This window comes from Nomascus leucogenys, chromosome 2, assembly GCF_006542625.1.
Source record: "Nomascus leucogenys isolate Asia chromosome 2, Asia_NLE_v1, whole genome shotgun sequence".
Classification (NCBI taxonomy): Eukaryota; Metazoa; Chordata; class Mammalia; order Primates; family Hylobatidae; genus Nomascus; species Nomascus leucogenys.
Genome location: NC_044382.1, coordinates 110606637 through 110622544, shown reverse-complemented (window position 1 = coordinate 110622544; position 15908 = coordinate 110606637). Strand labels below are relative to the sequence as shown.

General features: G+C 38.8%; 1 protein-coding gene across 4 annotated transcripts in view; it reads left to right on the top strand.

Moving 5' to 3' along the window:
* The first annotated feature begins 852 nt into the window (after positions 1-852).
* Positions 853-15908, top strand: part of SLCO6A1 (solute carrier organic anion transporter family member 6A1) — a 128936-nt gene continuing 113880 nt past the window's right edge. For 2 of the 4 annotated variants that reach the window (XM_003259802.4, XM_003259800.4), the window contains exon 1: positions 853-1382. In XM_003259802.4, the coding sequence (XP_003259850.2) occupies positions 1025-1382 (358 nt within the window). In that variant the 5' untranslated portion in view covers positions 853-1024. The remainder of the gene's footprint in view (positions 1383-15908) is intronic. The other 2 variants (XM_012505278.2, XM_003259801.4) reach the window with 1 other exon arrangement.

Sequence of the window (15908 nt, the reverse complement as noted above, 5' to 3'; positions counted from 1 at the left end):
GCTTCAGGTCAGTGGTTCTTAATTCTTCTTTCCCTGGTCTACCAGGCCAGCACTATTGGAGCAGCACAAAATCTTGTTGAAGAGCTAAATTGTTTTTGGCAACACAATGTCTAATCCATAGGAGAGAAGATAGTGCCATATCTCCTGGAAGGGAACCCTCCACATATACATGGCCTAAAGAGCTTATATATCAGCCTAAGAAAAGAAAAACCCAGTAAGAAGTTGCATTTTTCATTAAAAAAAAAAAAAAAAAAAAAAAGCCGCCGCGTTTCATATCCTACTGCTCTTTGCTTACATTCTTGTTCTTCAGTAAAGTTTTTATACCTGAAAAAATAATCCTCTGGTTCTCGTGCCCTCATTTAAGGTGGAAAATAATAATCTTTTCTGTTCTTGAGTTGGGATAGAGTTTCTAGGACAATAATTTCTATGTGTAAAACACTTCACTTAAGGACATTCATTCGGACATTGATTTCTGATCTTTGTGCCTCCAAATATTTTACTGTGGTGAAACTTTTTTTTTTTTAATGTCTTCTGCTCTCTCCTGGTCCTTCAACAATTTTCAGGTTGTTTCTAGTGAGATTTTTCAGTTGGAAAGCCACCACAATAAAGTAAGTCTGGGGAAACTGGGGACAGACAGTTCCACTTTTTTTTTCCCATGCTTCCTAATGAGTATTATTTAATAAATAAGTACTGGTATTCTTTGACTGCCATTAAAATTACTCTAGTGCTCCTTGTCTGTCTTAGCAGTTATCAAAATGTAGTTTTAGCTTTTTTTTTTTTTCCTTCCGCACGTGGAAGAAAAGAAGGAAAACAGCCTTGGAAATTCTCAACTGTCAACCGCCTGCGAGGACGTTTGCCTCCTGCCCTAGGATAAACGTTAGCTCTGCAGGCTTGGGCTGCAGGAGCCCGCTGTGGCCGCTGAGTCCTGCGGCGCCCGCGCCAGGCTGGCCTTTGGGTTGGCCCAGGCAGGACGGGCTGCCGAGAGCACTCGGGCCGCGTCGCCAGGAGCCGCCCAGGGTGAGCCATGTTTGAAGGCGTCGCCCGGCACCCTGGGGGACAGGATGAAGCCCCAAAGGGAGTAGAGCCGCGGGAGGCCGCGCGGGCACGGCCTGCTAAGGAGAGGAGGGCCAGGGGAACCCCAAAGTCCTCGAAGCCCAGGAAAAAATACCGGTATCTGAGACTACTTCCAGAGGCCTTGATAAGGTTCGGCGGTTTCCGAAAAAGGAAAAAAGCCAAGTCCTCCGTTTCCAAGAAGCCGGGGGAGGTGGATGACAATTTGGAGCAGCCCTGTGGTTTGGGCTGCTTAGTCAGCCCCTGCTGTGAGTGTTGCAATAACATTCGCTGCTTCATGATTTTCTACTGCATCCTGGTCACATGTCAAGGTGAGCCTGACGGACGCGGTTTGTTGTGGCGAGGGCAGCCGGGGCCGCACTGGGGGAGGCGGGACAGGGAGTATGGCAGAGGACGCCCTGGGGTGGCCCAGCCTGAGGCTGCTTTCTGACTTCTCAAGGCGTCGTCGGATCAAAGTTTAGCCACCCGATGGGTTTACCTTGCCCGCTGCCTAGACAGAGCAGATTTGCTAAGAAAGGGGAATTGCCATGGAGAAAGAGTAAGGCACGCAGAGCCGGCTGTGTGGGAGACCAGAGTTTTATTATTGCTCAAATTAGTCTCTCTAGCATTCTGGGATGGGATCGGATTTTTTAAAGATAATTTGGCGGGCAGGGGGCTCGGGAACTGGGAAGTGCCGATTGGTTAGATTGGTCAGGGAATCATAGTGTGGTCGAAGTCAGGTTTTCTTGCTATCTTCTGTTCCTGGGTGGTATGGCAGAACTAGTTGACCCAGATTACTTGTCTGGGTGGTGTCAGCTCATCCATCCAGTGCAGGGTCTGCAAAATATCTCAAGCACCGATCTTAGGTTTTACAATAGTGATGTTTTCCCCAGGAGCAATTTGCGGAGGTTCAGACTCTTGGCGCCAGAGGCTGCATGACCCCCAACCTTAATTTCTAATCTTGTAGATAATTTGTTAGTCCTGCAAAGGCAGATTAGTCCCCAGGCAACAAGGGGATCTTTTCGGAAAAGGGCTGTTATCAATTTTGTTGCAGAGTCAAACTGTGAAGTGAATTCCTTCCCAAAGTTAGTTCGGCCTAAGCCCAGGAATGAACAAGGAGTTTAAAGGTTAGAAGCAAGAAGGAGTGGATTAGGTCCGATCTCTTTCACTGTCATAATTTCCTCATAATTTTTGCAAAGGTGGTTTCAAAAACAGGTTAACCGGCTGGCACGAGCTTGGGTGCCTCACCTCCTCCAGTACCTGATTGGCACAGTCCATCCTACACATTCTGGGTGATGAGGGCCTGGCTTCCAGAGAGCCAGCTGCAGAGAGGGTGTTGTTGAGTTGTTTATCGTTGTTTGGTCACTAACTGAGAAGTTCTGGGTTTAATCACCTGGAGTTTAAAATAAAGTTGAAAACGGTGTCTATGGTCATTAAATGGTTTCTCATCCTGCTCACAAATTTGAGACATTCTGGCTCAGCCACTCTCTATTGGATCTTGTTTCCTCATCTACGAATTTATACAAGAGAACCTAAACTTGAGGGTGTTATTTTTGCCCACATAGTTTGAAGAAGGTGAATTTGAACACCTTTAGACCTGGCATGCTTCTCTACTTGACCACAGCTCTCACCTCCCCTGTTACATCAAGATTCTTTACTAGCCTCTTTCCAATGATGGCATTGGAATTTGACAAACCTGTTCTCTTTTTTGCTCTAAGATGCTAGGTCTAAAAAAGTGCAATCAAAAGGCTGTATGTGGTAAGACCTATATTAGAAAAACAAATAAATAGTCATAGAGTTTGTCTTGAGATTATCAAAGAAGTTTCTTAGAAGAACAAGCATTTGAACTATGCCTTTATAGTTATGTACAGTTTTGAAAGCCAGAATGAAGTTAAAGAGTATTTGTTGAATAGGGAAGCGAGTTAATGAATCAGTGTTTTGTTTTAGAAAAGCTTGTTTCACAATGGTGAATGACAAGTTTGGCCAGATAATGGTTTCATCTAGGCACCATAAGGGGGTAATTATATTTATATTATCTGTCATGCCTCCTTAGTGACTGAGGTATAGAAGACAGTCAATAAATGTGTATTTGATGCATAAATGAATTTTAAAAGGAAGGAAAAGACAGATTATGCCTAGATTATGAAGGCCTTTAAATACCAGACATAATTCTGAAAGGATATAAAAGGTATTTACTTCCCACTATGTTGGGTCATGAGTAAGGTGCTTTGCAAGTATTATCTTTAGTGTAATCCCCTTATTAGGTAAGGGTGTAATTTAGTGTAATCCCCTTATTAGGTGGGTAATGAGGAGCCATTGAAGGTTTCTGAACAAGTGATTGACAGTATATGGTTTTTAGCTCTGTAACTTAACTGACTTCATACAGGTAGTTAGCTCAGTTTGGGTATAATATTGAGTTTTCCATTCATAAAAATGGTATATCTCTTCATTTTTCTATTTGTCAGTTGATCTATTTATTATTTTTAGTTACATTGTAAACAATTTTAAAATCATTTCAAACATAAAGAAGGGATGCAAAGGCAGTACAAACAGTTCCTGCTTCCCTGTGAGTCAACCAGATTCTTCATCTGTTATCATTTTACCACATTTGTTCCTTCATCTTCTCTTTCCCTATACATGCCCAATTTTTCAGACATGGTGCAAAGTGAGACACTCTCTTACATAACCATCATACACTCCTCACAGGCAGGAATATCAGTACGATACTACCATCCAATTATGAACTGGTGGTCCCATCCAGATGTTGCCAGCTGTCTCAATATTGTCTCCTTTTCATTTTGGGGCCAAAATTCTATACAGGAACATACATTGCATTAAGTTGTTATATTTTACAAGTCTTCTTTAATCTAGAACACTTCCTCATGTTTTTTTCTTGTTATGTCCTTGAAAGTCTTACAGAGTATGGTTTTTTTTGTAGTGCAGGGTGAGTTTCAATCTGGGTCTGTTTGATGTTTCCTTATGATCAGACTCAGGCCTTTTTTCCCTCCCTTCCTGTCTTCTCCCTCTCCCTCCATTCTTCCTTCTAATTTATTTAGATATAATTTATGTACAATAAAATTCACTTTTAAAGTATGTTATTCAATGAGTTTTAGTAAATATGTACAGACATGAAACCACCAGTGCAATCAATTTTATTTTTTATTATTTATTTATTTAATTAATTTTCAGACTGCCTCTGCTGAGTCTTGCTCTTGTCGCCCAGGCTGTAGTGCAATGATGTGATCTTGGCTCACTGCAATCTTTGCCTCCCTGGTACAAGTGATTCTCCTGCCTCCGCCTCCCAAGTAGTTGGGATTACAGGCGCCTGCCACAATGCCTGGCTAATTTTTTTGTATTTTTAGTAGAGACGGAGTTTCACCATGTTGGCCAGGCTAGTCTCAAATTCCTGATTTCAGGTGATCTGCCCACCTTGGCCTCCCAAAGTGCTGGGATTACAGGCATAAGCCACTGTTCCCAGCCAATGCAATCAATTTTAGAAACTTTCCGTCACACTAAAAGTTTCTTCATGCCCCTTTGCAGTCACTTCCTGCTCCTACCTCCTACCTTAGGTGACTTTGACCTGCTTTCTGTCATTAGAGTCTTGCATTTCCTAGAATTTAATATACATGGAAACATACAGTTTCTAGTTTTTTTGTTTCTGGCTTCTTTTAACAGCTTGATGGTTTTGAGATTCATGTTATTGTGTGTATTAACAGTTTGGTTTTTTTTATTGTGAATAGTATCATTGAAAGGAATTTTATCCACTATATCAACTCAGTAGTTGATGGACATTTGGGTTGTTTCTATATTTTTTTGACTACTATAAATAATGCTTTTAAGAGGAATTGCATATACATATTTCTATGGACATATGTTTTTGTTTCTGTTGGATAGATAACTAGGAATATAATTGCTAGGCTGTGTAAGTATTTAAGTGTACCTGCTAGAAATTGCCAAATTACAAAGTGGCTGTACCATTTGCGATCCTGCCAGTCAGCAATATATGAGTTCCAGTTCCACATTCTTATTAATAGTTGCTGTTGTCGTTCTTAAAATTTTAGCTATTCCAGTGATTGTATAATGGGATCTCATTGTGATTTTAATTTGCATTTCCCCAATGACCAATTGTCTCAAACATCTGTTTGTATGCTTTTTATCCATTTGTATGTCTTTGTTTGTGAAGTGCCCTATAATAAATTGGGTTGTTTCTCTTATTACTGAGTGTTCTTTATATAATCTGGATGCAAGCCTTTTGTTGAACAAATATTTACGAATATTTTCTCCCAATCCATGGCTTGCTTTTTAATATTTTTCTGTGTCTTTTTGATGAAAAAAGGATTCAACTTCAACTTTGATGAAGTATAATTTATTAATGTTTTAAATGATTCATTCTTTTTGGCTTCTATCATAGAGACTATTGCCTAACTCAATGTCATGAAGGTTTTCTACTTTGCTTTTTTTCTAGAAGTGTTATGGTTTAGCGCTCATGTTTAGGTCTCTGATCCATTTTGAATGAATTGTTTTAGTGTACGGAAAGGATCAAGTTTTAAATTTTTTTCATACAGAAAAAATGCTTTATTCCAGTATAGTTTATTGAAAGCAGTGCCCTTTAATCCATTAAATTATCTTGATACTTTTGTGGAAGTTCTGATCTCTTTCTGAGTCTCTTTTGAGCCTTTCTATTCAGTTCTATTTTCCTAATACATCTGTACTTATGCAAATATTATATTGCATTGGTTACTGTAGCTTTATTATATGCATTAAAATCAGATATCCTTTTGATTTCATTCTTTTTAAAAGTTGTTTTGGCTATTCTAGATCTTTGTTTTTCCATATAAATTTTAGAATAAACTAGTCAATTTCTATAAAAAAGTTACTAAGATTTTGTTGAGTCTATAAATTTGGAGAAAATTGACCTCTTAACGATATTAAGTGTCCTCATGATGGAACATGCTGGATATATCATCTTCATTTACATCTTCTATCCTGCATCTTTGTTCAAGTAACCTATTAAGTTACAGAAGTCAATTTTTTGCAGACTCCTTAGGAATTTTTAGTATACATGATTATATCATCTGTGAATAAGCACAGTTTTACTTCTTCCCAATCTAGATGCTTTTTGTTACGGTTTGTTACTTTATTCCACTGGCTAGGCTGCCTGGTACAATGGTCAATAGAAATTAGGAAAAGCAATGTTCATTGATATTTTTCTGATTTTTAGATAGAAAAAATTCAGCCTTTCACAGTTAAATATGTTAACTGTAGGTTTTATTTTTTAAGATGCCTTTTATCAGTTTAAGGATATTTCTTCTTTTATTAGTTTGCTGAGAATTTTTTGTCATTAATTGGTGTTGAATTTTATCACGTGCTTTTTCCTGCCTCTATTGAGATGTTCACAAGGAAAAATTTGTTCTATTTCTATGATATATTGCATTTTTTAACATTTGGATATTTGACAAACTTTGCATTCCTAGGATAAGCCCTTTTTATTGGATTATTGTCTTTTTCTGCATATTGCTGGACTTAATTTGCCAAAATTTTGTTAAAATTTATTTTTTCTGTGAGAGTATTGTTCTATAGTTTTCTTAGAGGGTTTTTGTCTGTCTTTAGTAACAGGTAATAGTAGCTTCACTAAATTAATTGGGATGGTTTTCCCCTTCTTATCTTTCCTCCTCATTTTTTCTGAAAGGGTTTGTGCAGCATTATGTACCCTTTGTGTAGTATTTTTTTAATACATTTTAAGTTCTAGGGTACATGCGCACCATGTGCAGGTTTGTTACATAGGTATACATAGGCCACGTTGGTTTGCTGCACCCATCAACTCGTCATTTACATTAAATATTTCTCTTAATGATATCCCTCCCCCAGCCCCCTACCCCCCGACAGGCCCAAGTGTGTGATGTTCCCTGCCCTGTGTCCAAGTGTTCTCATTGTTCAGTTCCCACCTATGAGTGAGAACATGTGGTGTTTGGTTTTCTGTCTTTGTGATAGTTTGCTCAGAATGATGGTTTCCAGCTTCATCCATGTCCCTGCAAAGTACATGAACTTATCCTTTTTTATGGCTGCATAGTATTCCATGGTGTATATGTGCCACATTTTCTTTATCCATTCTATCACTGGTGGACATTTGGGTTGGTTCCAAGTCTTTGCTATTGTGAATAGTGCTGCAATAAACATATGTGTGCATGTGTCTTTATAGAAGCATGATTTATAATCCTTTGGGTATATACCCAGTAATGGGATCGCTGGGTCAAATGGTGTTTCTAGTTCTAGATCCTTGAGGAATTGCCATGCTGTCTTCCACAATGGTTGAACTAATTTACACTCCCATGAAAAATGTAAATGCATTCCTATTTCTGTACATCCTCTCCAGCATCTGTTGTTTCCTGACTTTTTAATGATTGCCATTCTAACTAGTGTGAGATGGTATTTCATTGTGGTTTTGATTTGCATTTCTCTGATGGCCAGTGATGATGAGCATTTTTTCATGTGTCTGTTGGCTGCATAAATGTCTTCTTTTGAAAAGTGTCTGTTCATATCCTTTGCCCACTTTTTGATGGGGTTGTTTGTTTTTTTTCTGGTAAATTTGTTTAAGTTCTTTGTAGATTCTAGATATTAGCCCTTTGTCAGATGGGTAGATTGCAAAAATTTTCTCCCATTCTGTAGGTTGCCTGTTCATTCTGATGGTAGTTTCTTTTGCTGTGCAGAGGCTGTTCAGTTTAATTAGATCCCATTTGTCCATTTTGACTTTTGTTGCCATTGCTTTTGGTGTTTTAGTCATGAAGTCCTCGCCCATGTCTATGTAATGAATGGTATTGCCTAGGTTTTCTTCTAGGGTTTTTATGGTTTTAGGTCTAAAACTTAAGTGTTTAATCCATCTTGAATTAATTTTTGTATAAGGTGCAAGAAAGGGATCCAGTTTCAGCTTTCTACATATGGCTAGCCTGTTTTCCCAGCACCATTTATTAAATAGGGAATCCTTTCCTCATTGCTTGTTTTTGTCAAGTTTGTCAAAGATCAGATGGTTGTAGATGTATAGTGTTATTTCTGAGGGCTCTGTTCTGTTCCATTGGTCTGTATCTCTGTTTTGGTACCAGTAGCATGCTGTTTTGGTTACTGTACCTTTGTAGTATAGTTTGAAGTCAGGTCGCATGAGGCCTCCAGCTTTGATCATTTTGCTTAGTATTGTCTGGGCAATGCAGGCTCTTTTTTGGTTCCATATGGAATTTAAAGTAGTTTTTTTCCAATTCTGTGATGAAAGTCTTTGATAGTTTGATGGGGTTGGCATTGAATCTATAAATTACCTTGGGCAGTATGGCCGTTTTCATGATATTGATTCTTCCTATCCATGAGCATGGAATGTTGTTCCATTTGTTTGTGTCCTCTATTATTTCGTTGAGCAGTGGTTTGTAGTTCTCCTTGAAGAGATTGTACGCATCCCTTGTAAGTTGGATTCCTAGGTATTTTATTCTTTTTGTAGTAATTGTGAATGGGAGTTCACTCATTATTTGGCTCTCTGTTTGTCTGTTATTGCTGTATAGGAATGCTTGTAATTTTTGCACATTGATTTTGTATCTTGAGACTTTGCTGAAGTTGCCTATTGGCTTAAGGAGATTTGGGGCTGAGACGATGGGGTTTTCTAAATATACAGTCATGTAATCTGCAAACAGGGACAATTTGACTTCCTCTTTTCCTAATCGAATATCCTTTGTTTCTTTCTCTTGCCTGATTGCCCTGGCCAGAACGTCCAACACTATGTTCAATAGGAGTGGTGAGAGAGGGCATCCTTGTGTTGTGCCAGTTTTCAAAGGGAATGCTTCCAGTTTTTGCCCATTCAGTATGATATTGGCTGTGGGTTTGTCATACATAGCTTTTACTATTTTGAGGTACGTTCCATCAATCCCTAGTTTATTGAGAGTTTTTAGCATGAAAGGCTGTTGAATTTTGTCGAAGGCCTTTTCTGCATCTATTGAGATAATCATGTGGTTTTGTCTTTGGTTCTGTTTATGTAATGGATTATGTTTATTGACTTGCATGTGTTGAACTCGCCTTGCATCCCAGGGATGGAGCCGACTTGATTGTGGTGGATAAGGTTTTTGATGTGCTGCTGGATTTGGTCTGCCAGTATTTTATTGAGGATTTTCACATCAATGTTCATCAGGGATAATGGTCTAAAATTATCTTTTTTGTTGTGTCTCTGCCAGGCTTTGGTATCAGGATGATGCTGGCCTCATAAAATGAGTTGGGGAGGATTCCCTCTTTTTCTATTGATTGAAATAGTTTCAGAAGGAATGGTACCAGCTCTTCTTTGTACCTCTGGTAGAATTTGGCTGTCACTCTGTCTAGTCCTGAACTTTTTTTGGTTGGTAAGCTATTAATTATTGCCTCAATTTCAGAACCTGTTATTGGTCTATTCAGAGATTCAACTTCTTCCTGGTTTAGTCTTGGGAGGGTGTATGTGTCCAGGAATTTATCCATTTCTTCTAGATTATCTGGTTTATTTGCATAGAGGTATTTGTAGTATTCTCTGATGGTAGTTTGTATTTCTGTGGGATTGTTGGTGATAACCCCTTTATCATTTTTTATTGCATCTATTTGATTCTTCCCTCTTTTCTTCTTTATTAGTCTTGCTAGAGGTCTATATATTTTGATCTTTTCAAAAAACCTGCTCCTGGATTCATTTATTTTTTGAAGGGTTTTTTGTGTCTCTATCTCCTTCAATTCTGCTCTGATCTTAATTATTTCTTGTTTTTTGCTAGCTTTTGAATTTATTTCCTCTTGCTTCTCTAGTTCTTTTAATTGTAATGTTAGGGTGTCAATTTTAGATCTTTCCTGCTTTCTCTTGTGGGCATTTAGTGCTATAAATTTCCCTCTACACACTGCTTTAAATGTGTCCCAGAGATTCTGGTACATTGTGTCTTTGTTCTCATTGGTTTCAAAAACATCTTTATTTCTGCCTTCATTTCGTTATGTACCCAGTAGTCATTCAGGAGCAGGTTGTTCAGTTTCATGTAGTTGTGCAGTTTTGAGTGAGTTTCTTAGTCCTGAGTTTTAATTTGATTGCACTGTGCTCTGAGAGTCAGTTTGTTGTGATTTCTGTTCTTTTACATTTGCAGGGGAGTGCTTTACTTCCAATTATGTGGTCAATTTTAGAGTAAGTGCGATGTGGTGCTGAGAAGAATGAAAATTCTGTTGATTTTGAGGGGGAGAGTTCTCTAGATGTCTATTGGGTCTGCTTAGTGCAGAGCTGAATTCAAGTCCTGGGTATCTTTCTTAACCTTCTGTCTCATTGATCTGTCTAATATTGACAGTGGGGAGTTAAAGTCTGTTATTATTATTGTGCGGGAGTCTAAGTTTCTTTGTAGGTATCTAAGGACTTGCTTTATGAATCTGGGTGTTCCTGTATTGGACGCATATATATTTAGTATAGTTAGCTCTTCTTATTGAATTGATCCCTTTACCATTATATAATGGCCTTCTTTGTCTCTTTTGATCTTTGTTGGTTTAAAGCCTGTTTTTATCAGAGACCAGGATTGCAACCCCTGCTTTTTTTTTCTTTTTTTTTCTTTCCATTTGCTTGGTAGATCTTCCTCCATCCCTTTATTTTTGAGCCTATGTGTGTCTCTGCATGTGAGATGGGTCTCCTGAATACAGCACACTGATGGGTCTTGACTCTTTATGCAATTTGCCAGTCTGTGTTTTTTAATTGAGACATTTAGCCCATTTACATTTATGGTTAATATTGTTATGTGTGAATTTGATCCTGTCATGATGTTAGCTGGTTATTTTGTCCATTAATTGCTGCAGTTTCTTCACAGCATCGATGGTCTTTACAACTTGGCATGTTTTTGCCATGGCTGGTACCGGTTGTTCCTTTCCATGTTTAGTGCTTCCTTCAGGGGCTCTTGTAGGGCAGGCCTGGTGGTGACAAAATCTTTCAGCATTTGCTTGACTGTAAAGGATTTTATTTCTCCTTCACTTGTGAAACTTAGTTTGGCTGGATTTGAAATTCTGGGTTGAAAATTCTTTTCTTAAAGAACGTTGAATATTGGCCTCCACTCTCTTTTGACTTGTAGGGTTTCTGCCGAGAGATCCGCTGTCAGTCTGATGGGCTTCCCTTTGTGGGTAACCCGACCTTTCTCTCTGGCTTCCCTTAACATTTTTTCCTTCATTTCAATCTTGGTGAATCTGACAATTATGTGTCTTGGAGTTGCTCTTCTCAAGGAGTATCTTTGTGGTGTTCTCTGTATTTCCCGAATCTGAATGTTGGCCTGCCTTGCTAGATTGGGGAAGTTCTCCTAGATAATATCCTGAAGAGTGTTTTCCAGTTTGGTTTCATTCTCCTGGTCACTTTCAGGTACACCAATCAGATGTAGATTTGGTCTTTTCCCATAGTCCCATATTTCTTGGAGGCTGTGTTCGTTTCTTTTTACCCTTTTTTCTCTAAACTTCTCGCTTCATTTCATTCATTTGATCTTCAATCACTGATACCCTTTCTTCTAGTTGATTGAATCGGCTACTGAAGCTTGTGCATGCATCACATGGTTCTCGTGCCATAGTTTTCATCTCCATCAGGTCATTTAAGGACTTCTCTACACTGTTTATTCTAGTTAGCCATTCATCTACTCTTTTTTCAAGGTTTTTAGCTTCTTTGCATTGGGTTTGAACATCCTCCATTAGCTCGGAGAAATTTGATTGTCTGAAGCCTTCTTCTCTCAGCTCATCAAAGTCATTCTCTGTCCAGCTTTGTTCCGTTGCTGGCGAGGAGCTGCGTTCCTTTGGAGGGGGAGAGGTGCTCTGATTTTTAGAATTTTCAGCTTTTCTGCTCTGTTTTTTCCCCATCTTTGTGGTTTTATCTACCTTTGGTCTTTGAAGATGGTGACGTACAGATGGGGTTTTGGTGTGGATGTCCTTTCTGTTTGTTAGTTTTCCTTCTAACAGTCAGGACCCTCAGCTGCAGGTCTGTTGGAGTTTGCTGGAGGTCCACTCCAGACCCTGTTTGCCTGGGTATCAGCAGCGGAGGCTGCAGAATAGCGAATATTGCTGAACAGAAAATGTTCCTGCCTGATCGTTCCTCTGGAAGCTTCATCTCAGTGGGGTACCCGGCCATGTGAGGTGTCAGTCTGCCCCTACTGGGGGTTGCCTCCCAGTTAGACTACTCGGGGGTCAGGGACCCACTTGAGGAGGCAGTCTGCCTGTTCTCAAATCTCAAACTCCATGCTTGGAGAACCACTACTCTCTTCAAAGCTGCCAGACAGGGACATTTAAGTCTGCAGAGGTTTCTGCTGCCTTTTGTTTGGCTATGCCCTACCCCCAGAGGTGGAGTCTACAGAGGCAGGCAGGCCTCCTTGAGCAGTGGTGGGCTCCACCCAGTTTGAGCTTCCTGACTGCTTTGTTTACCTACTCAAGCCTCAGCAATGGCAGGCACCCCTCCCCCAGCCTCGCTGCCACCTTGCAGTTTGATCTCAGACTGCCATGCTAGCAATGAGTGAGGCTCCGTGGGCCTGGGACCCTCTGAGCCAGGCGTGGGATATAATCTCCTGGTGTGCCGTTTGCTAAGACCATTGCAAAAGCGCAGTATTAGGGTGGGAGTGACCCAATTTTCCACGTGCCGTCTGTCACCCCTTCCCTTTGCTGGGAAAGGGAATTCCCTGACCCCTTGTGCTTCCCGGGTGAAGCAATGTCTCCCACTGCTTTGGCTCACACTCGGTGGACTGCACCCACTGTCCTGCCCCCACTGTCCGACGAGCCCCAGTAAGATGAACCCGGTACCTCAGTTGGTAATGGAGAAATCACTTGTCTTCTGTGTCACTCATGTTGGGAGCTGTAGACCGGAACTGTTCCTATTCAGCCATCTTGGAACTACCCCCATTGATTATTTTCTTTACCCTATCCAGCCTATTGAGGAGATCGTCAGACATTTTTTTTTTTTCATTTCTGCTGCAGGGTTTCTGATTTCTCACATTTTATTTTGATTCTTTCTTAGAGTTTCCATCTCTCTCACATTACTTATCTGTTGTTGCATATTGTCCATTCTTTCCAATAGAGTCCTGATATGGTTTGGATTTGTGTCCCTGCCCAAATCTTATGTTGAATTGTTGTCCCCAATGTTGAAGGAGGGTGCTGGTGGGAAGCGATTGGATCATGGGGGCAGACTTCCCTCTTGCTGTTCTTGTGATAGTGAGTTCTCATGAGATCTGGTTGTTTAAAAGTGTATAGCACTTCCCCCCTTCACTCTCTTACTCCTTCTCTGGCCATGTAAGATGTGACTGCTTTTGCTTCACTTTACACAATGATTGTAAGCTTCCTGAGGCCTCCCCAGCCGTGCTTTCTGTATAGCCTGCAGAACTGTGAGCCAATTAAACCTCCTTTCCTTATAAATTACCCAGTCTCAGGTAGTTCTTTATAGCAATGTGAAAATGGACTAATACATGTCCTTAGCATATTGATCATAGTTATTTTATTTTTTAATTGTCACATAATAATTGTACATACATATGGAATAAAATGTGGTATTTCGATATATGTTTATATTGTGTAATGATCAAATCAGTATAATTAGCAAATCCTTTGCCTCATATATTTATCATTTCTTTGTGGTGAGAACATTCAAAATGCTCTCATAGCTATTTTGAAGTATACAGTACGTTATTGTTAATGGGGACTCTAGTCACTCTACTGTGCAACAGAGCACCAGAATTGATATCTCCTATCTAACTGTAAATTAGTACTCATTGACCAACCTCTGTGCATCCCTCCTTCCACCCTTTCCAGCCTCTGGTAACCATTATTCTACTCTTTACTTCTATAAGATCAACTTTTTTAGATTCTACTTATGAGTGAGATCATGCAGTACTTGTCTTTCCATGTCTGGCTTATTTCACTTAACATGATGTTCTTTATCCATGCTGTAGTAAATAACAGGATTTTATTCTTTTTTATGGATGAACAATATTCCATTATGTATATATACCACGTTTTCTTCATCCATTCATCTGTCAATGGACACTTAGGTTGGTCCATATTTTAGCTATTATGAATATTGCTTCAATAAACATGTGGATGCAAATATTTCCTTGACATACTGATTTTATTTCATTTGAATATATATCCAGTAGCGGAATTGCCAGATCATTTGGTAGTTCTATTTTTAATTTTTTGAGGAACCTCCATACTGTTTTTATAATGGCTATTCTTACATAAATTCCCACCAACAGTGTATAAAGGCTTCCTTTTCTATACAACCTTGCTAATACATATTTTCTGTCTTTTTCATAACAGCCATTTTAACTGGATATCTTATGATTTTGATTTGCATTTCCCTGATGATTAGTGATGTTGAGCATTAAAAAAATAGATCTGATGATCATTTGTATGTCTTCTTTTGAGAAATGCCTATTCAGGGCTTTTGCTCATTTTTAAATTGGATTATTTGTTTGTTTTGCTATTGAATTGTTTGATTTCCTTATATATTCTGGATAATAATTTAAATTTCTGGAAATCCCCCTTTTCCATATGATTCTGTTTTAGAGTTTTCCACTGAGGGTAATGTATGCAATATTTGGAAGGTTGAAGAGAAGGAAAGGAGAGTCTTCCTTCTCCAGAGATGTTTGCAAGCAAATCCTTGCAGATCTGAGGTTGTGTGTATCCTGCTGAGCACTTAAAAACCACCCACTTTGCTCCTGCAGGCTGATGCAGCTCTTGGGAACTATTGCAGAGACTCTTGAGCATTGCATCAATTTCTTGGTAACTTTTTGAAGAAAATAAAAGGGAGAGATAGCAGTGGGGCATACCCCTAACAAAAGGGACTGTAACTTTTATGCTTCTATGCTTCCTATGCTTCTGTCTCCCCTGGCATACTGGCTGCAACTTCCTGACTTTTTATGTGACTTCCTCAATCTTCTGTCTCTCAGTTCTCCCAGTATTTGAATGTAAGCCCTAATTCTTAAATCCTCATTTTCTAGCATTTTTAGAGTGGGTCTTCTTTTGTATTTGAATGAAAAATGATCAATATTTTGATAGATGAAATTATTCCTTAAAAATGGGAAATCTGGAATTTTTTCTCTGATATGACTAAATTTGAAGACAGTACTGACCTTGTTGCTAGTGAAAATATGGAACGCTGATATCTCTAGGATGCAGTAACAACATTATTGCTCAAATTAAATTGACTGAAGTGTCAAGTGTCTGTGTTAGGCAAGGATTACCTGTTTGGGTTTTCTTCTTCTCCTGAATCTTGTCCCCATAATTTCTCATTGCTTAGTTAGCTCTTGTATGCCTTCAAACAGATCTAAAAGTATTTTTTAACTTTCATATTCTCAGCAGAATGAAAGAATTGAATTATTTAGTCTACTATTAATGGAAGTGTAATCAATAGGTCAGGGAACTATATCAAAGAGAGTTGTTCAAGTGTATCTTAACATGTTACTTTTTAAAATAGAATATTTGGAAACTCATGTGAAAAATATAACAAAACATTAACATTTGATAAATCTAGGAGAATTGTATATTGCTATTTGCTGTGATTTTTACTGATTTTTGTTCACCTGATATATAACAGTTTGAAAACATTAAGATTTGTTTTGGTTTGTTTCTCTTTATGTTTTCTTTATTTTCTCATTTTATTTATTTAACCCTATGTTAGCTAATACTTAATATAATGATAGTTATTGTATTGGAATTATACTCTTTATCATTATAAAATTTTCCCTTGCTTTGTTTAATTAATTGTTTTATTGTAGGGGAATATATTTACTACTTAACTGGTTGACTATATGCTTTAATTTACCTGAAACAGTTCCCGTTTATGCTTGCTGTCCCATTTTTCACTGCAGTTTTCTCCCTTTTGCTAAGTATTA